The 22002-nt window shown below is 41.3% G+C and overlaps 1 protein-coding gene and 2 long non-coding RNA genes across 5 annotated transcripts in view; 1 reads left to right on the forward strand and 2 right to left on the reverse strand.

The window, feature by feature from the left end:
• The window catches only part of LOC119878082, a 119535-nt gene extending 108820 nt beyond the window's left edge, over positions 1-10715 (reverse strand). The window contains exon 1 of the long non-coding RNA XR_005386445.1: positions 10522-10715. This is a non-coding gene — a long non-coding RNA (uncharacterized LOC119878082). The remainder of the gene's footprint in view (positions 1-10521) is intronic.
• On the reverse strand, positions 784-9848 carry LOC119878083. Its single transcript, XR_005386446.1, has 4 exons — positions 9614-9848; positions 4687-4785; positions 4211-4422; positions 784-974 (listed from the first exon to the last, which is right to left on the reverse strand). It is a non-coding gene; the product is annotated as an uncharacterized LOC119878083 (long non-coding RNA).
• The window catches only part of STK26 (serine/threonine kinase 26), a 64010-nt gene continuing 52138 nt past the window's right edge, over positions 10131-22002 (forward strand). The window contains exons 1-2 of one of the 3 annotated variants that reach the window (XM_038588311.1): positions 10131-10297; positions 10400-10550. In XM_038588311.1, coding sequence (XP_038444239.1) covers positions 10509-10550 — 42 coding nt within the window. In that variant the 5' untranslated portion in view covers positions 10131-10297; positions 10400-10508. The remainder of the gene's footprint in view (positions 10298-10399; positions 10551-22002) is intronic. The other 2 variants (XM_038588312.1, XM_038588310.1) reach the window with 2 other exon arrangements.

The following is a 22002-nucleotide window of genomic DNA, read 5'->3' on the forward strand; positions in this document are numbered from 1 at the left end:
TGCCCATGAGGTATTCATTAGACATAATTTTTTTCAATATTCCACATAGAGAAAATGAAGCTCTCTACCTTCCATTTCTTATAATCAGTAGAAGCATAGCAGTTAAAAGCATAAATTCTGATGTCACACTCCCTTGGTTCAAATTCCAGCTCTACCCTTAAGAACTATATGACCTTGGCTTGAAGAGTGGTCAGATTGAGCAAGCAAAAATACAGGACGGCCAGTTAAATTTGAATTTTAGATAAATAATGATGTTTTTTAGTATAAGTATGTCTCATGCAGTATTATTCACCACTTATCTAAAATTCAAGGTTAACTGGGCATCCTGTATGTTATCTAGCAATGCTACTTGGGATAAGTTTCTGTGTCTCTCTGTGCCTCAGTTTTGTCACCTGTAGAATGGGAATGATATTATGATCCATCCAAGCCCATGGAGTTGTGGTGAGAATGATATGTAGTTTGCAACCATGTCTGACACAGAGCAAGCACTACTACATAAACGATAGCTCTCACATAATTTTCTAGTTACATTAATACAAATTGGGCTTCAGCTCCTGCATTAAAAAGGACAATGAAAGGGATGCCTGGGTGACTTAGTGGTTGAGCGTCTGCCTTTGGCTCAGGTGGTGATCCCGGGGTCCTGGAATCAAGTTCCGCATTGGGCCCTCCACTGGGAACCTGCTTTTCCCTCTGCCTATGTCTCTGCTTCTCTCATGAATAAATAAAACAATTTTTTTAAAAAAAGGACAATGAAAGAATTACTTTCTATCTCATTTACTAGATGCAGAACCAAAGTGGAAGAGCAATACTGAAGTGTGTTGTTATGCATATTCACATCCAATACCTTACTTTTTTTTTTTACTAGGAAACATATTCAATAACTCAGCATTTTACAACCCAGACACCGTTTCTTCTGTTATTGTTCTTATAAATGACCTTTCCATACAGCAATAGCTTCTTTATACTTTGAAAATCTGGGGAAAAAATAAGAAAATATCTTTTTTGTAGTATATATTTCATGAACTAAATCCATTCTTCACAATGTAGTAAGCACTCATTTCTCTATATTTGCATAGCAGGAATCTGTATATTGTCAGATGCTAAAGTAACATGAAAATTTAAGAGCTGGTATGTTTTAGTTTCTTGTAACACCTGAGAAAAACCCAAACACATAATAAAGTGCATTGTACAAAACATTTAGAATATAATCTATTTGTATCTGCTTTCATGATTTTAAATTGTAAATGTCTACTGCGATTTTCCCAATTTATATGAAAAGCATGATTTATCCATGTTAATTTCAAGTTGGCATTTAGCCACTGGAATGCTCACCTGCACATATGGTAAACTATAGGGATGTGTGAAGTTTCATAAAAGGTCAATAGCAGAGAAAGAATGGAAGAACCAGAATAGTATGAATGATCATGAAAAATTGAAGAAATATTAACTAAAGTTGCTGTGCACTTTCACAGCAGACAAATAACATGGCTTTGCCAGTAATCTGTGCTTTAGATTGCAATAAATTGTTCCTGTTTTTCTTTCCACTGTAGAAGACACTAACTTGGCTTCATGAAACCAGGCATGCATGTCATCTCCCACCTCATTTTCTTTTGAGTGTAGGAGGGGAAATATAATACAAACTGCTCTGGTGCACAATAATCTATTTTACAGTTGCATGCAACAAAATTATCCCAGAAAACCTGGCAACAAAGCATTCAGATCTCTTTATGTCACTCCTGTCCTTTACTCCATTCTTTTCTTGGCTGTCGTTATCACACATTCAAAAGCCAATCTATGTATGCAGGGACACAGAGAAATATTTAGTAACATAATCCTATAGAGACAAGATTGATCATTACTTTGAAGAAAATGGTATGCTTTCTGCAGAAAGATACAATGGCAGTAGACACAGGCAGCATCTCACTGGACCAAACCATGCAACAATTATTCAAGAAGAGACTCTCTAAATAGGAAGTGAATGGTTTCAACTTGGTTTCTATTTTTTATGTTCTTTATTGACAATTTGCCATCAGGTTACAAAGGATTTCTCTATGCAATTCTCAATCTATATTTGCAGTCTTGTTATTTTTAACTACCTTCTGGACATCCGCGCTTGGATATCATACAGACACTACAAACTTGGTGCATCCAAACTGAACTCCTTATCTTTTCCCCAAACCTGTTCCTCCTTCTGTATTGGCCCTGGCTCAGTTCCAGGTATCAACATTTCCCCATTTCCCCAAGCTAGATGTCTCTGGCATTTTAAACCTCTCCATCTTGTCCTGGCCCCTTTCAATCAATTGAATGCTGTTGATTCCACTCCCAAATTGTTTCTGGAATCTATCCCCCTCCTCTTCATTCTCATAGCCATAAATTTAACTCAGTCCTTCTCCTGTACTTTTATGGTGGCCTCCTAATGGCCTCTTAATAGGTCCTCTGCTTCCAGTCTCTCCCATATCGAATCTATCCTTTATGTACTAACCAGAGGGGTGTTTTGTTTTTGTTTTTCAAATGTACAAATCTGGAGCAAATTCCTCTCTTCCTTAAAACCACTCAGTACTCCTAGGAGCTTACAGGATCAAATCCAAAGTCTTTAGCATGGCACACAAGGCTCACAGTGTGCCCCTCCCTTTCCCTTCCAACCTCATTACTAGGATGCTTCGTGTACTCTGTATTTTTGCCTGTTAAACCAAACTACCAGCTAATCTTCAAAGAAAGCTTGTCATTTCTCTAAGCTAGTGGTTCATAATCAAGAGAACACACCATAATCACCCCAAGCAGTTGTTTTGTTTTGTTTTGTTAAGATTTATTTATTTATTGGGGGGGGCAGAGTAAAAGAATATTCAAGCAAATTTGTTGCAGGGCTCAATTATACAACCCATGAGATCATGACCTGAACAGAAACCAAGAATTGTACGCTCAACCAACTGAGCCACCCAGGCGCACTGTTTTTTTTTTTCCTTAATAAAATATACATGCCCTTTCTCCATCTCAGATCTACAAAATCAGAATCTATACAAATGGAGCACAGTGTCTAGATTTTAACTAGGTCATCAGGTATTGGGGTATACCCAATAGGGGGATAAGCCTGCCTGGCTTAGGCATTTTTTTATGCTGTCCCTTCTATCTAGAATGCTCTCTCTATTCCCTTTCCCCAAGACTTTTCCTGGCTACCTACTATCCATTTTTCAAGGCTTAGTTCAAACGTCACCTCTTTTGTGAAGCTTCCCAGGATCTACACAGGTAAAATATATTATTCTCTGGTGGCTGTTGCTGTAGCATATTTAAATGTAGTGCTATTATAATCATATATCACTTTGAGTGCTTCTTGTTTTTTATGATGTTCTCCTGCATGAAAGCAAAGTCCTTGCATTTCTTTGTATTCCCAGCACTTAGCACAGGTCCTAGCACTGTGCTCAAGAAATATGTAAGACAGAAAAGAATGGAGGAGAAATAAAAGGAAAAAGGGAAAGATGGTGTGGCTTCAGCTGTCTCTGGAGCCCAGGTGCAAGTATAAAAAGACATTCTGTCTTCTATATCTCAGCAAAAACCCCTGTTACAGTTCATAGTTGGACCCTTGTGGTGGGCCTCACAGGAAACATACTGACTTTTCACTAATCTTAAACTCTCAGTTTGGCACAGGAAAAAAATGAGTAGGGTGGAAGCTTTGCTTGTCTACAATGTTGAGTTTCTGCCCCCAGAAACTTCTGGTAGTCCCTGATAATAGTTCTGTAAGGGCTGCCTGTTATTCCTCTGCTCTGTTCATGTTCTCTTGAGAACAGCAGTAACAAAACCATGGGAGCTTTTACCACAGGGTGACAGAACCTCAGCAAGCAAGTTGAAGGGTGGTAATTTTACACAACTGCCTTTCTTAGAGGTCCTGGCAACAACTTCCTTTTCCTCAGTGTGAGCTGATGGCATAGTCACTTCCTATTTGGTCTCAACTGCCAGTTTTTTTCCTGTTTTTAACTGCCACTTTTGACTAGAACTATTTTCTTGAGAAGCCTACAAATTAAAGAACAAGTGGTCAATTCAATCCATTTTTAAAAGTTAATTTGGAGGGGGAAAGTATCACCCAAATTGGTTGTTCAGCAACATTTCATGGTAACACATGAAGGGTTCTCCTGTGGCTAAAACCTACACTTTGGAAGTTACCCGACTTCATTACAAAGAGCCCAGTCTCCCAAAGAATCTCTCTTGAGAAATTTACCAGTCTTTATGTTCCAGATGGCAACACAAAACTATCATTATAGGATGCCTGGTGTAGAAAGCAGTAGGTCTGTCACCTCTGAGAAGACCAGGAGTGAGGGCATGCGGGTTCTGAGGGCCTTCACCTGAGGCCCAAGGCCTATAAAGATCCACAGTGGAATTGTGTGAGACTTTTGGCAGGCAGCACAACTGGTTCCAGAATTAGCATTTCATCTTTAAAAACAACAACAACAAAAGATTGTATTTATTTGAGAGAGAGAGAGAGAGAGAGAATGAGAGAGAGAGAGAGAGAGAAAGAGAGAGAAAGAACGAGCTACAGGAAGAGGCAGAGGGAGAGAGAGAAGCAGGCTCCCTACTGAGCAGGGAGCCTGACGTGGGGCTCGATCCCAAGACTCTGTGGTCATGATCTGAGCTGAAGGCAGACACCCCACCAACTGAGCCCCCCCAGGTGCCCCAATTCCATCTTTTGACTCCTACCTGAGCATGGGAATGAAATTGTCTGCGCCACATTTACTTCTCTCAGTTCACTAACTCATTGGTGAGGGCAAGAATTAATGAGCTCAATTCTTTTCGTACCTAAATGCAAATATTTTGAAGTGAGTAAGCATACATGTAAAGAAATATTATAAGCAGGAAACCACTTAAGCAGCTTCTACCCACCTCCTCTGTAGCTCTATTCCCCTCAGTAGCATCAGGAAGTAAAGCTAGCAAGAAAATTCGGCCAGGCTGAGTCTTCAATACTAGTTTTTGTTATACATGATACTACGGTAGAGTCCTGTGCAAGCCCCAAAAGGCTTAATGCTCCTTGACCAAGAACTAAGTCTTTAGGTTTTTCTCAGGATACTTTGCTGGAACAATAGCAAGGATGCAACATATGCAAGAACTATTATATCATGGTTTCCAATCTGATACCCACAGAGAATAAAAAGGAGATTTGAGGTCTCGCATATGCTTTCACATATTTAAAAAAAACAAAAGGGCCCTTGAACATCATCCTTCCAAATATCAGTACAGCACCTAGCAGCTTGTATCAAAATCTTGCTATCACTGGATGGTGAGCTTCTGGAATTACCAAAATAATTTCCTTTTGTTTTTTTTTTGGTTTTGTTTTGTTTTTTTAATTTTTTTTTTAATTTTTATTTATTTATGATAGTCACAGAGAGAGAGAGAGGCGCAGAGACACAGGCAGAGGGAGAAGCAGGCTCCATGCACCGGGAGCCCGACGTGGGACTCGATCCCGGGTCTCCAGGATCGCGCCCTGGGCCAAAGGCAGGCGCCAAACCGCTGCGCCACCCAGGGATCCCCAATAATTTCCTTTTGTTTCAAATATTCAGATAGTTGAAGGAAATTCAAGTATCTGGATCAATTTGCCCTTGCACATTATACATTTATACACATCATACATTTCAATGTAGTTATTAAATAAGGCTCAAAATGTTAAAAGTCCAAAATGTGAAACCCTACCTCTAAATTTTGTCAAGTGGAGTAAGAGGTCAAATTTACCACAACAAGGTCACATGTTTGAAGGCTCCTAGGTAATGCCTAGTACATTACAACCTGCACCATGATTAAATATTTTTAACCCAATCATTAAATATTTCTTAGTTATTTTCTGTTCAATATTATTTTTCATTAGGTAGTATTCACTCTTTGGGGGAGGATGATCTATGGCTTCATACAAAAGTAACATACAAATACTGCTTCATTTCCAGTACCCCCTTGATGTGGCCCAATATCTTTTGGAGTGTTTTTTGTTGGTGTTGACTTTTTGGGTTGGTTTTTTTGTTTTTGTTTTTTGCCCCAGCCACCACATTGAACTGATATCCTCAGGGAGCAGTATTTCCCAGTCTTTCTTGGTTAGTAACCTATAATGCAAAGAGCATAGAGCACAGTTTCTCAAACCTTGACACCATTGACATTTTGGGCTGGGCAGTCCTTTCTTGTGAGGGCTGTCTTGTGCACTGGAGTACGGTTAGCAGCATCCCTGGCCTCTACTCATTGCCAGTAGCATCCTTTCTTCCCCATTTGTGACAGCCAAAAATATCTCTGGGAAGCAAAATTGCCCCTAGTTGAGAACCAGGGCCCTAATACATCATTACCTCACTAACGCCTACATCAAAGTTTGTCTAGCCATTGCTATCTACCTACACCTTAGCTATGAACTAGTACACTCCATAAATATTTACAAACATGGGTAAAGTTAAATATTTAATATTGAGGGTATGACACCTGTCAGGAAACTAAAACCACAGATTGTAAAATCAAATTATTAAGTTTTGTTTGGCTCAAAGACAATGTCTAACTTGGAATTCACTGACTTTGTTTAATCTGTAGACGATGTTACTTTATTTAAGTGGTTATTAAATATTCATAGCCACTCAGGTCATATCAATCAAGTGGGTACCCAATCCAATCTGAGGCACAATGTTACATTCTATGGGGCTACCAAAGAGCATAAGATGTGGTGTCTCCCCTTAAGGAACTTATTTCCATCAAGTTGTGGGAATACATGGAAATATATTATTGGACTCTGGGTTGACATTTTGAGGTAAAATATTCCAGTGTCCTTTTTTGGTGGGGAGTAACAAAAGCACACATGAATTTCTTGTCACTTTATTTAAATTAGGAAATATATATATATATATACACACACACACACACACATATACATATGTGGAAAAGCATAACAAACCACAAGGAATTCCATGTCACAACTCAAGTGATCTCTGTCAAGTATAATTATAACAGATAGGTTATTTATTAGCAGCAGACGTGAATAAGGGTCAGAAAGTTTACTAAGATCTCAAAAGTGGTGTTTTTAAGGAACTGTCTCAATAGTTCACGTCTCAAAATTTAGCATTCAGTCTTCCACATTCTTCTGTAACTCTGGCTCAGAATGGTGTCAGGGCAAGTCACTTCTCAGATAGGCTTAATCTATGTATTTATTAAAATGATACAGCTCACTCTTAGGTAGTTGGGAAATTACAGTAATTGGAAAGAACTTAGGACACAGAAAAATCAAGAGTGTCACATATAGTAAAGTGAACAATTTAAAGATTCAACAAGAGCAGTGCCTAGGAGTTTAGCCAGACATCAATAAAATACACAGTACACCTATTACTAACCTCAGTGAACAATTCAAAGGAAATTCATCATTCATTCATTCATTCAGTCAGTCAGTCAACAAATACCTCTTGAAGGCTTACTATGTGCCACATGCTATTCTAGGCTCTGAGGATACAGCAGTGATCAAACCTGATCTTGCCCCCAGAAAGGTGACATTCTACCTGAATAATTCTAGGGAAGAGAAGCTGGATCTCTGGCCTCAAGGAATTAATCATCTTGTTAGGCAGACCAAACAAATGAAACCCATGAAATAAGAAGAAAGAACTACAATGTTGAGCACTACTTCCACCAACATGCAAGAGGAGGAGTATCGAAGGAGGACTGGGAGCAATGAGGAAGGTTCATTGCGGCTGGGACTTGAGATTTCTAAATCCCTTGCTACTCAAAGTCTGAGAATCACCAGTATTGCCACCATCTGGGGAACTTAACAGTGCAAAATCTTGGGCCCATTCCAGACTTGCTAAATCAAACTCTGCACTTTAAAAAGAATCCTAGGGAACGTTTTTTTTTTTTTGTTGTTGTTGTTGTTAAGATTTTATTTAATTATTTATTTATTTATTTATTTATTTATTTATTTATTTGAGAGAGAGAGTGCACAAGCAAGGGGGAGGGGTGGAGGGAAGGGGAAAACACACTCCCTGCTGAACATGGAGCAGGATGACGGATGCAGGGGCTGGATCTCAGGACCCTGAGATTCTGACGTGAGCCGAAGGCAGATGCTTAACCAACTGAACCAGCTAGGTGTCCCAAGATTCCTAGGGAACTTCTAAGGGCATTAAAGTTTAGGTGGCACTGCAGGTTTCTGGCCAGGCTGGTATTATTAAGTGTCAGCTGCGCTGGTGGGAAATTGAGATTGGATTGGGACCTATCATCAGGTTAGAAGTTGTGAGGGCCTGGATATGGGAAGTAGGAGTAAGGAGATGCAATTATATCCTTTGTTATCTGAATGGATAATGAAATGTGATGGAATATTATTCAACCATGAAAAAGGAAATCCTGCCATTTGTGACCATGTGGATGGATGTTGAGGGCATTATTTTAAGGGAAAGCAGTCAGAGAGAGACTAAATACTGTATGATCTAAAAAATACCAAACTTATAGAAACAGAGAGTAGAACTGGTGGTTGCCAGGGCAAGTGAGGCGGGACATAGGTGAAGGTGGTCAAAGATCATAAACTTTCAGTTATAAGATGTGTAAGTTCTGGGGATGTAATGTATAACATAGTGACAATATTTAACAATACTATATTGTATAATTGACAGTTGCTAAGAGAGTAGATCTTAGGAGTTAGAGGGACTTGAGTTTGGATTCCCAGCTCTACCACTTCTTAATTGTGTGATATTTGGGTCAAATTGTTTAACCCCATAGAGCCTTTTTCATCACTTGTAAGATGGAGGGGTAATATGGGCGACTTCAGAGGGCCTTTGTAAAGAGTCAATCATGTAACGCATATCTAGCACTTTGCCGTCCCTGGCACAAAGAAAATGGCACCCATTAAGAATAATTATGTTTAGGGATCCCTGGGTAGCGCAGCGGTTTGGCGCCTGCCTTTGGCCCAGGGCGCGATCCTGGAGACCCGGGATCGAATCCCACATCGGGCTCCCGGTGCATGGAGCCTGCTTTTCCCTCTGTCTGTGTCTCTGCCTCTTTCTCTCTCTCTCTCTGTGACTATCATAAATAAATAAAATTTTTAAAAAAAGAATAATTATGTTTATAACACTAAAATGCTGTCTTTCGAGAAAGATTCAAAGGCAACAAAAGAAACAGAAGAAACTTTAATGAGTGTCTACTAGAGTCCCAACCTTGTGTTAGGTCCAGACCTATAACAATTTGCAATGTAAGGAACTTCATCCTCATCTTAAACTGGTACTTGGATATGACATTTTTAAATGTACTTAACCCCTGTTGGTCCCCCCAGGTGCCTTCATGATGAGATTTCTGTAATTGTTACTATTATCATTGTGACTTGTTATCTTTAGGGTATTCTCAAAAGGAACTGCCTCCCTGTTGGAGCAGAACTTAAGAGGGAACAAAGGTAGGGAATTGCTAAAACCACTATTGCGTATGCCGTATACCAAGTTCATTAAGGCGTACTACTAAAGATCTGGTCTCATTTTTTATGCCTCTATCATCCTCATTAATTTTTCTGCTGATGTAATATCTGTTTTCCAATTTCTCCCCCCCCCCTTCCACGTGCAAACTTGCGACGAGAAGCCCCAGTTTGGCAGCCCTCCAACCGACAACCCAAGAGGTAGGGGTAGCCTCAGGTTCAAGTCACCTGAAGTACGTCTGGGGGACGGTGAATCCAGAAAGCAGGCGAGCGGCTACGCGTCTGCCCAGAGGCTCGGCCCCAGCCTGGAGACCCAGACCCCGGGAATGAATAGAGGGTCCACCAACTCGGCGGCTCTCTGTGGCCGCACCCTTGACTAGATCGCGGAGCCGATAGGGATTTCCAACACTCCCCAAGTTTCAACTCAAGTGGTCTCTGAAGCTGCGTGTGCCCCAGCTTCGAACGTCTGTCCGCCTGTCGGCGACGTGGCCGCGTCGGGGACGCACTCTAACCCCCAGGGTCACCGAGACGCCTCCATTCCCTCCCCTGGCCGGGCCCAGTGCCGGGCCCCCCAGCCCGCGGCTTCTCCTCTCCGCGTGCGGAGGGAGTCCGCCCCCTCGCCGACCCAGCCGCACGCAGCCCAGCGCCGCGAGGGGCTCCGGCGCTCCTGACACCGCCCGGCGGCAGGGCGGAGGCAGGGCCAACGGCGGAACCGCCCCCAACCGCCTCCCGGGCCCAGCGGGCGGGCGGGTTGCTGGGGCGCCTCCACCTCCTCTTCCTAAAGCGGCGAGGCGCCGAGGAGCGGCATCACTCGAGCCCAGGTCCCGGCTACCGCCACACGGTGCGCCCAGCGTTCGGGAGGAGGAGCGGCGGCGGAGGCGGCGGCAACAGCGGCGGGCGGGCGCCAGAAAGGTAGACTGAGCCCCAGGCAGCTGCGCCGCCAACCGCCCAGAACCCCCAGCCCGGGGCGACGCGCCACCAGCTCAGTCACCCCACTTCTGTGTGTCCTTCCAGGCCCCGGTCGAAAAGCCTGGGAGGGCCGCCGAGCTACCCCCGGAGGAGGAGCCAGTCCGAGCCCAAGGCGCCACCGCCACAGGAGCAGTGCAGAGCAGTCTTCGCCTTCATGGCCCACTCACCGGTGGCTGTCCAAGTTCCCGGGATGCAGGTGAGGAAGCCCAGGCCGCCTCCGCCGACCACGTGACTGCCCCAGAGCCCGGTGCGCGGTCCCCGGTGACCAGAGGCGGCCCCGGGGCTCCCTTGAAGGCAGGGCCGGGCGCTGGGGCCAGGTGACCCGGGAGTCGGGCTCGAAGCGTTTTCCGGCGGCGTTTAGACCAGCTGGTGCATTGCGCGGGGAGGGGCGGGGAGGGACCCGGCGCGCGCCGAGGTGCGGGGGGGGGGGGCGCGGGCGGCGGGGGAGCATAAAAATAGGCCAGATCCAGACACCTGCGCCTGCGGAGCGTGGTCCGCCTGGGGACTGGAGGTGGAAGGTCTTAACTTGAGAGAGATGGAGGTGTCTCGAATTTGTGGGGTAAAAAGCAAGTCGTGCGCCACCCCCCGCACACACACAAGTTGGGGTGGAGCAAGACAAGGGGGTGTCGGTGGCGGCGGTGTTGAATTGGGCTCTTCCTGTGTGCGTAGTGCGAAGAGCGAGGTGGCTTCTCTTCGGTGTTGCTTCTTAAGGGCGAAGTTCTATCTCGCTCCCCCACCTGGCCCATCCCATAGTGTGGCTTGAGAAATGCTGCGTCCTTCGTCTGAATGGCTGAGGTGATGACTCCCCAGCCCCCTCCCCCTGCCTTTCCCATAAGACAACTGTTCATGTGGTTAAAGGAAGCTTTTTGTCCTGGACAAGGGACTACTGCTTAAGACCCATCTTCTATCTTGAGATTTACCCAGCCCCCGCCCCCCATTACATTTTCATTTTATTCAGGAAGAAAGAAGCGATGTTCCTACACTTTTTACGCGGTTACGTATTTAAAGTGGTGCATTTCAAGCTATCTACTAAATGTTATCCAGGTCTACTAACATTTAAGCGTTCACTTTTTTCCTTTCCTAGATAGCCTAAACAACCCATTTATGAGCAGATGAAAGACTAGAAACACTAAAGACTCACTCAGTCCCTCATTAGCTTCTAAAAATGTAAAGCAGATTTTTTTCAAGTTCAGAAAAAAACGTTTAGAGTTGTAAATAGCTTATGTTTCTAGTAAAACGCTGTGGATTGGGGCCTCAATATACTAATTGATGCATGGAATTCATCCTTTTTTTTTTTTTTTTTACCGACTGGTCATGTTTTATGCATGGTCACAAAAAGTAATTTTAAAAATACTTTCCCACAAAAGGACCATTTGTGTGGGACATATATCAATCCTAGGACTCCTGTGTGTACTAAGCACCAGGCCTAAGCACCAGGCCTTTTAGCTGAATATAGGGCAAGTCTGTGTTGAGTCCCAGGAAGTCGGTTTGTATTTAATAAAAAGGAGAAAGAAAGAAAAAGGGAAATGAGAAATATTCGGGCTTTTTAAAAGATTAATCCATTCAGCCTTTACAAAATGCCTCAAACTTTTTTCTCAGACCAACCCCTTCCCTCCCTCACTCATTCCCCCATCCACCCAGCCCCACAACCCATTCATTCAGTCTGCCTTTGATTGTGTAGCAAGAGATTAGTAGTTTGCAGTACTAACTCCGATTTTGCTCTGTCTGATGTGGAAGAAGTGCGAAATACTTCTCACCGTGCTCTTCTTTCCATTCTGCGGGGAGTAGAACGGTACAGATGGAAAGTTTGTCCCTGAGGGTCTCCATGCTTCTGTCTCCATTGTGTGCGCCTGCGTCAGCAGAGAGCGTGCCTCCTGTTCATCAAGTTTGTGACTCTGGGGAACTCTGTGTGCTGGGAAGAAAATGGTTTCTGGTCTTTATTTCATTTGTCTTTATTTGATTTATAGGGTTTAGGACCCCCTTGCCATTCAGTGTTTCTTATTGCTCCCTGCTTTAATTATTGGAGTTCCCTATCTCTTGAATTTTAAAATCTTCATTAAGGTGGTTTAGTATGTGAATCACATCTTAATTTACAACTTCTGCCTCTTACTGTATGCCTTCCCAAAATTGTGGTTACTTAGTCCCACATAATTTGGGGAGGACAGTCCTCTCCATATTAGCAAAGAAGAGAGGGATACTTGTCACTTTCTCCATCTTAATGAAATGATAAATTCTTAACTGTTTATTTCCATTTTATTTGTAGGTGTGATTCTTAAGCATTTGATGCATCACAAAAGCTTTCCACAGTAAAAATTGCACAGTACCTTAAAAATAAATTTGATACATGCAGTGTGACTCTTGAGACTAGACTACTTTTACTATTCTTTTGTTCAAAAATATTGCAAATGAGATGCAGAAATATATGCACTTGTAAAATTCTCAACTTTTGTTCAAGAGTTAGGAGCAACTTTTAAACCGAGAGTAGTAAGAAAACTCAAGTTAGCCATGTGTTCTTGAAATTAATGTATAGTATTTCCACAAATCAGGGTGAAGTGGTTGACTGGCCTATAACTTTTTAACAGTTTATTTTAGAGAATTATGAAGATTGATGGAAAAAATGATTTTTCCAGAAATAAAAACAAAATTACTTTATCCACAGTGTTTTTCTCCCCCTGAGGAGAGACATGAAGTAGAAGTCGAGCTACCTGTTCTATCACTTAAGACTTCAAGCATTCCTGACTTTCGAACAAAGAAATTTCTGTTGCCACTAGTTTAAAATAGAAAAGAAACTTGGAGTGACGAAAGAAAACCCAGGATTTGGTCCAGTTCAAACTCTTCCTTATGAATTAGTTATTCCAACTCGTGTTGATATTTCTTAATATTGTGGTAATAAACATTTTTTGCACTAGTACATCAAATGTTGAGGGTATGAATTTGTTTTGTACTTTGTGTTTACTTTGTTAGTGTATACCTAAAGGAATTTTCCACACAAGTAGCTACACTCTTGAAAAATATTTAAAGCACAACTTAAAAAAAATAAACCAATAAACCTGTTTCTTTCTACTCAAATATTTACACTTTAATGATTTAAAACATACTGTTTTCTTTGAAGTGTTTAGTTATAAGTTATGCTTAAGCTTAAAATATTTTCCCTTAGAACCTTCATTAGAATTTATTAAGACAAGTATTCTAAACTGGTTTAATCTTTCATAAAATGAAGATGAGAGAAGAAAGTTAAATGTTGAATTGGAGTACTAATGTGATATTATGGTATTATGTAATGCTTTGTTATCTCTTTTGTGAAAGTTTTTTTTTAGGTTTCTATTAAAGAATTTGAAAAGTAGCTTTCATATATCCTTAAGTATGATAAAGGTGCTACAGTTTTGGGTTTTGGTTTTAGTTTGGGGGAGTTGGTTTTTTGTTTTAAGTATTCTCCACGCCCAGCATGAAGCCCAATGTTGGTCTTGATCTCAAGGTCAATGAGTTCAAGACCTCAGCTGAGATCATGAGTCAGATGCTCAACCACTGAGCCACCCAGGCACCCCTAGGTGGTACAGTTTTTAAGTGGTTGTTGTTTGAGATGTGAAATGGAAATGAAGTTCAAGAATTAATGAACATTTCATTGAAGATTTTTATCTAAAGAGATGGAAAACATTGTCTTACATTGGTGATCCTAGTTATTGGATTCTGGGAAAGATACAGAAGTATACTAAATGATCTCTAGCCCTTGGAGGTCTTAAAATGTTGGGAAGTTAAATCTAGTACATGAAATATAAAATAATGCAAAAAATCTGTAAGACTTGTTCTAGAATAGAAATTTTTGACTGGAGGAGTTGAAGGCTTACAGAAGGTAAACTGCTAAGGATTATTGGGGTCCATATTGGGAAGGGCATTTCCAAGCAGGAATGTACCCTGAGCAAAGGCATGTAGACAGGGAAAGATACACCCCCCCACAAGTGTGCATGCACCCACAGTCTTTGAGAGTGAGATGAAAATCATTTGGATTATGATGAATTCCTCTGGAAAAATAATAAGGGGTAAGATTAGAAAACATGATTGGTCCTGATTATGGTGGTTCTTGAATGCTAAGGAAGGACTTTGGCCTTTGGACTAGCCATAAAACATTTCTGAGTAAAGGAGGCTCAATGAACAAAGTTATATATATGAAGAGAAATCTCAAGATTGGATGAACAGACGACCAGGAAGATTAAGAGTCTTGAGGCAGGTGGATCTAAGAAGACTATTTCAATGGGATAATCATATCTGGACAGAGGCAGTGGACCTTGCATTGACTGATTGCTTTCCATATGCCCAGTACTGTGAAGAAAAAAATATGACCACCACACTTAATAATTAGCTAATTACAGAAAGAGGAATCAGAGGTTTTGTGATGTTGAATATGGGGAACTAGACATTTGTGGTACATATGAAAGAAATTGGAAAATTGGGGGGAAGAGCCAGATCTGGTAGGAAGCTAATAATTTCTGTTCTAGAATTGTGAAGTGTGAGGTAACAATGAAATGATGAAGCAAAAATGTGGAAAAGTAGTCTATTAACTTGATTGTGATGATGATTTCATAGGTGCACATGTATGTCCAAACACATCAAATTATATGCATGAAAAATGTGCAATTTTTTTGGTATATCAATATGCCTCAGTAAGGCTGTTTTAAAAAATGTCCAGGGGGGCACCTTGGTAGTTCAGTTAGTTAAGCGGCCAACTCTTAATTTCAGCTCAGGTTATAATCTCAGGGTCCTGGGATTGAGCCCCGCCTTGAGCTCTATCTAAAATAAATAAATAAATCTTTTTAAAAAATGTCCAAAAAAATATTTGAAGATAGAGATCCGGAGCTTGAGTCGTTCATCAGACGTTAACTGAGCATTTACTATATGCCAGTCTCTTTACTTGAAACTGGAGAAGCCACCAAGAAAGGAGAAGTTCCTAATGCCAAGAGAGACCATGTGGAGGTGTGGGCCCTCATGAGACAGGGAGTATAAGTGGAGAATTAGCTAGTAAGAAAAAGAAAGGAGACTTCAAGGTGCACGGGAGGATGAGAAAATGTGTCAGCACCAAGAACAAGTTAACTGGGGGGAGTCCTTTAACTAACTCTGACCATGAAAAAAAATTGGAGAGGAAATTCAGTTTGGTGCCACAATCTATCATGTAGAGAGTTCTTACCTCTCATACACCTTCAGGAGGTGTAATTTGAGCTTTGCAGTTTGAGGTGGAGAGAGGTTTGAAAGCATTGCCTTGCATTGATAAACCTGAAAAATAATCGTCCTTATTGGTGAGTGGTTGATACAGAGATGTTGAATATGCTAATATGCTAATGGCAGAAGAACAAATGGAACAGAATAATCAAAAACAATTGTTAGCTGGGAGAGTTGGAGGTAGTTGAAAGGTATGGGGTGAAAGGACTAGGGGCTATAGGGAGAGTAAACAGGAATTGGGCATGGTAGGACGTGTGCCTTGAACATTAATGAGGGTCTGGAATTGGCACTTGAGGACAAAGGTCCATCATGTGCCTCCCTTGCTTAAGTCATAGAAAATGAGAGAACATAATTTAGCCAGTACTTAGGAACCGATGAACATCATGATACTGTGGTTTTTTTATTCTGCCTTTCATTTATTCAGTGACCTTGAGCAAATAATCTACAAAATGGGGAGTAATAAAAGCTGCATTTCCTTTGCTTCAATGAGATGTTATTAGGATGAATTTACCATCATCTGTGGAGTATATTTCGAGCCCCTTTATAAAAGGTGTTATGATATGTATGGGCAGTTCATCCTGCAAAACAATGCTAAGCTACTCCCATGAAAACATTCTCATTATCTCATCTCTTTCTTACTTGATAACCCACATTTTTCTATTAAAATCCTGTCTTCCTCTCCTCTTCCCCACACCACTAGTACCATACCCAAAGTCCTCTGCTCAGCTTTCCAGACTTTTCTGTTATCTGGTTCTGGTCTACAGATGCAAACTTTTCATTATCACTATTTCCTGGCAAGAAATCCCTTTCGTTCTACCATGCCAGTTTCAATTTAGCAATCACTGACTGACCAGATCCTACCTGATTTTCAAGGTCTGCAAACTTACTTTCTTCGTGAACTTTCCCTGTGTGTTCCAGGCTATAGAAATCTCTCATATTTCCAAGCATCTATTATATCTTTTGTCAGTAGTAGACAGTCCAGTCCTTGATTCATTCACTGCCTTAGATTTTCTCTAACATACTTGTCTTCCAAACTAGATTGTAAATTTCTTGAAGGCAGGGACCATGTATTTTACTTTTCTTTATACCATTAGACATGAATTATATGTAAAAGTGTTGGCTAATGAGTCCCATATTGACTAGACTTCTAACTTTTTTCCCATTCTGTTTCTTTAAATACATTGTGTAATGCTTGAATTCTTACAGATCATGAAAACTGATTTATGTGTGCACAATGTAGACTCTTTATACTAAAATTATTTTAATGCATTATATGTAACATGTCTAACAATATATACTTATAACTACTCAGCTGTTCACACAAGGAAGCTCTTCTTTTCTTACCTTCCAGGGCATTTGAGAGATAAAGGAGATTCATTTCTTTCCTATTAAGTAGGGCTTATTTCATTTTTTCCATTTGTTTTTATTTACGTTTGCTTTGCCAACATATAGTATAACACCCAGCGCTCATCCCATCAAGTGCCCTCCTCAGTGCCCATCACCCAGTTACCCCAACCCCCTGCCCACCTCCCCTTCCACAACCCTTTGTTTGTTTCCCAGAGTTAGGAGTCTCTCATGGTTTGTCTCCCTCTCTAATTTTTCCCACTCAGTTCCCCTCCTTTCTCTTATAATCCCTTTCGCTATTTCTTATATTCCCCATATGAGTGAAACCATATAATTGTCCTTCTCCAATTGACTTATTTCACTCATAATAATACCCTCTAGTTCAATCCACATCGAAGCAAATGGTGGGTATTCGGCCTTTCTGATGGCTGAGTAATATTCCATTGTATATATAGACCACATCTTCTTTATCCATTCATCTGTTGAAGGATATCGTGGCTCCTTCCACGGTTTGGCTATTGTGGACATTGCTGCTATGAACATTGGGGTACAGATGTCCCAGCTTTTCACTGCATCTGTATCTTTGGGGTAAATCCCCAGCAGTGCAATTGCTGGGTCGCAGGGTAGCTCTATTTTAAGCTTTTTGAGGAACCTCCACACTGTTTTCCAGAGTGGCTGTACCAGTTCACATTCCCACCAACAGTGCAAGAGGGTTCCCCTTTCTCCACATCGTCTCCAACATTTGTTGTTTCCTGTCTTGTTAATTTTTTCCATTCTCACTGGTGTGAGGTGGTATCTCATTGTGGTTTTGATTAGCATTTCACTAGGGCTTATTTCAGACAAATTTGTGTCTTTGTGAGAAATAACCTCTTGTCCCTTCCCTTCCCTCTGTTCCCATCCCTACCCCACCCACCAAAAATCCAAACAAATTTTTACTTCTCTGTCCCAGCTGTTACATTAGAAAGAATCTGATATGTTTCATTCATATTAAGGTGTTTTTGATTAATGGCTCAGTGAGTGACCTCTCCCATAGATGTTCACATTTTACAGGGAATAAATAATGCTTAGAAAATTAAAAAAGGAAATCCAGTAGTGGAACTTTAGACATCTTGATAATTGTTTTTGACTGAATTGTGTCTTCTGAACAAGTGGTGGCTTTACTCATTCTATTTGTTGCTAGAAAATGGAATTAAGAGAACAAAATTAACAACAAACTCCTTCACATTTCTTGTCATTAAGACCCAAATAATTTCCAACACAGGAACATATAAAACAATGTCTCTGGAAGAATGCCATGAGGTAACTCATTTTTAAGAGAAAAACAGTAGGGGTGCCTGGGTAGCTCAGTTGGTTAAGCATCTGCCTTTGGCTTGGATTGTGATCCCAGGATCCTATGTCAGGCTCCCTAGTCGACAGGGAGTCTGCTTCTCCCTCTCCCTCTGTCTACTTGCTTGTGCACTCTCGTGTGTTCTCTCTTTCTGTCAAATGAATAAATAAAATATTTTTTAAAAAAATAAGAGAACAAAAATCAATAAAATAGGCACAACTAAAATTTTTATTCCATTTTATGTACATTTCTCATTTTGTCATCTGCCATTTTAGACTAAGGTGTTACATGGTAGGGACGGACCACATCTTTGAATTAATACTTGTGAAATCAAACAATTTTGAAAGATATTGACTAATTCCTCTCAACAGTCCTATGAACTAGGAAAAACTATCCAATAGGAAAATGCCTTTGCATTTGGATTTTATTTCTTTTAAATATTTATTTATTCATTCATGAGAGACACAGAATTTTATTTTATTTTTTTTAATTTTTATTTATTTATGATAGTCACAGAGAGAGAGACCGAGGCAGAGATACAGGCAGAGGGAGAAGCAGGCTCCATGCACCAGGAGCCCGACGTGGGATTCGATCCTGGGTCTCCAGGATCGCGCCCTGGGCCAAAGGCAGGCGCCAAAGCACTGCGCCACCCAGGGATCCCGAGACACAGAATTTTAAAACACCTTGCTAGCCAACTCTACCCATCATCCTCTTTGATGTCACTCCCCCCGAAATCCCATGGGATTCAGGTGGTTCACCTGACATGCCCATTTAGAGAAGCCAAGAAACCTAGTGCACAGCTGATGCCATCCTTCTCTATTCTTGCCTATCTCTTCCCACCATCTGTCACCAGCATTTACCTGAGGATGGAGCCTGTTCTGGACTTGTTCCAGCATTTCCCTGACTGCACCCTGCTGGCCTTTCTTTTCCTTCATTTATCACACCATCATGGATTAGAATGATCCGTGTCCTAAAATATCAGATTAGTCATTGGTATGGCATAGCTTCAGCTCTTATAACAAAGTTGGAATAGAATTATGGTTCATACTTCCTGAGAATGAGAGTAAGCAAAATTGTAGACAGCTTTAGGTGAAAGAGTTGAAAATACTGTTTGTTTGTTTTTTTTTCAGTGGCTACTTTTCTCCTCTTTGGTCAAGTCACTTCGAAAATGTGCTGCTAAGGAAATGGAAGGCATTATGTTTTTGTCTTTTTCTCACCAAAAACGTTTTACAGAAAAACTTTTCAATTATTCTTTGTGATCCTGGTAACAGATTGTGTATTCTTTGTGGTATTTTTCTACCCGCTCCTCCTTTCACCTGTTGTTTAAGAAATAAGGAGAGAAAAGAAATCTGTAAACCCCTATCAATTAGAAATGCAACAGACAGAGAAAAGTAGGGTTCAAGTCAACCACCATTGGATTTTTCAGGTTGTTCCTTACAGAACAGTAGAGTGTCTAGTTGAAGAGTAACAGTGCTTTGAATTATAGAAACAGTTTACCAGTATCAACTTAAAGTTTTACTGGATTTAAAATCCATACCACACTAGATATGTTAGGAAATTTCTAAGCATTCTAGTGAATTACTCTACCAGGTTTCAGAAGTGCCTGGTAACACAATCCTAGGCGTGAATTTTTGGCAGGTGGAGGAAATTCTTGAAGGACATCAAGGAGCATCCAGATTTTTCTTTGAAAATGCATTTTTGAGTTGCTCTGTTAGTGCCTTTTTACCCCCTCCCCCCAGCTTTCCATTAAACCTTTGGCTTTTCAACATATCACCTTACAGTGCATTAAATTAAGCTAGGACTTCACTGCTTGATGCAGTACAGTATAAATAACACAGCAGTGGTGACAGGGAAGGGATAGATGACATAGATCATCAGGTGGGGCCTAAGTTGTCTTTATAAATGCAAGAAAATTGGGGGAAGCCGAGCCGACAGAAAACATAAAGTCATTATTTCTTCACAAAGCCTGTACCTCGTCAGTATTGCTCCCCACTAGACCTGGGAAAGTTTCTTGACTCCCTGGTCTCAATTTCCTGCTGCCTGCCTTCCCTCTAAGCGGAAACACAAAAGAAACCAATCAGCAAAGCATGCACACGTGTTACTAAGGATGGTGACAGAAAGTAGAACTTTGACCTCTTGTGGTTAAGGAGACTACAGTCAGTGTGTCTGGCAGCCTCAGGGAAAGAAGCATTTTTCAAATGTATGCTTTTAAAGTGCCATGGACCCCACCGGAAGAACAGTTAGCAAACTCATTAATTAGTGTCCTATTTGCTTCTCTAGTTTCTGTTCAAATCCTTTGTTTGAACTTAACTCCGAGCGTCCCCACATGCTCGCCAGTAAATGGGAGCAGAGTGGCCTCTTCCAAGTTGGACACTGGCAATCCAGATATGATGTTTTTACGCCCTGAGTTGTCATGAAACAACTGGGTGTGATTGAAGCTCAAAAATTGAGCAGCAGAGAAGTTTGGAAGGCCGACTTTGTATAGGACGTGGTGCTTGAAGCCTCTCTGGGTACAAAACGTGTAAGGAAAAAGTCTATGACCTCAGGAAGTTTTTGCTGTACCTGCAGTATGAAGACACCTACACATTTAGAAATCTAACAATGCAGAGCAGGGGCAAGGAATCCCCAATGAGATAGAAACCGGCATAGGAGCATTCTACGGAAGACCAGACAAAGGAAGGGAACAGTCATTTAGAGGATACGGTCAAAGGAAAAACGGGAGACATGCAAGGGAAAAAAGGTGCAGAGGGATATGCACGAGCTTCCCTCTGCAATAGAGGTTTGCGGTAGGTGCTCACTGTCATGAACTCTTAGGGGCAAATTATGAAAGGCCTTGAATGCCAGGCTGAGACAGTTATTGTTTTTTTAAATATTTTTTATTTATTTATTCATGAGAGACAGAGAGAGAGAGAAAGGCAGAGACACAGGCAGAGGGAGAAGCAGGCCCCATGCAAGGAGCCCAACATGGGACTCGATCCCGGGTCTCCAGGATCACGCCCTGGACTGAAGGCGACGCTAAACCACTGAGCCACCCGGGCTGCCCTTGTTTTGTTTTTTAACTCAATCTACAACAAGGACTTTTCAGCAAGAAACTGAACTGATGAAAGCAGTGCTTATTCTGTTTGGTTTTTCATTTTTGGAAAGTTGCATTAAGTTTCCAACCCAAAAGGATGGGTGGAAGAAGGAGAAGGCTGCATATAATAAGCAGATATTGCAATAGCCCAGGCTTTCGTTTACAAGGGTTTGATTTAGGACAGTGATGGTCCAACTTGAACCACCTGGAGGGTTTATTAGACTGCCAGGCCCCGTCTCCAGAATTTCTGATTCAGTAGGTCTGCACTGGGGCCTGTGTACTTGTATTTCTAATGAGTTCCTAGTTGCCCTGCTGATCTGGGGACCACTCTGAGCACCACTCAAGAAAGACTAACAGACCTTGGTGAGTAATTTGATATGGAAAGGAGAGCAACATCATGGGAGAAGCTGAATGCAACTTTGTGTTGGAAGTTCTATAACTTCCAAAATCTCACCATCACCAATCACTTCTGTTTTCCTTTGATCCAGGTAGATTTGACAACTCAGTAAATGTCTTACCTTCAAACGCAAATACGTTTATCAAGAACATAAAATCACTTTCTGCCTATATTTGTGAAAATGCAACTTGGCTGACGTGAAATAAAATGCCTGTATCCTAAATGCCAGTAAGTGGCCATATTTCCCCTCAAAGATTGACATTTTAAAGAATTTTGATGCATCCTATCAATGCTTA

This window comes from Canis lupus, chromosome X (genome assembly GCF_011100685.1).
Source record: "Canis lupus familiaris isolate Mischka breed German Shepherd chromosome X, alternate assembly UU_Cfam_GSD_1.0, whole genome shotgun sequence".
NCBI classification, from domain to species: Eukaryota; Metazoa; Chordata; class Mammalia; order Carnivora; family Canidae; genus Canis; species Canis lupus.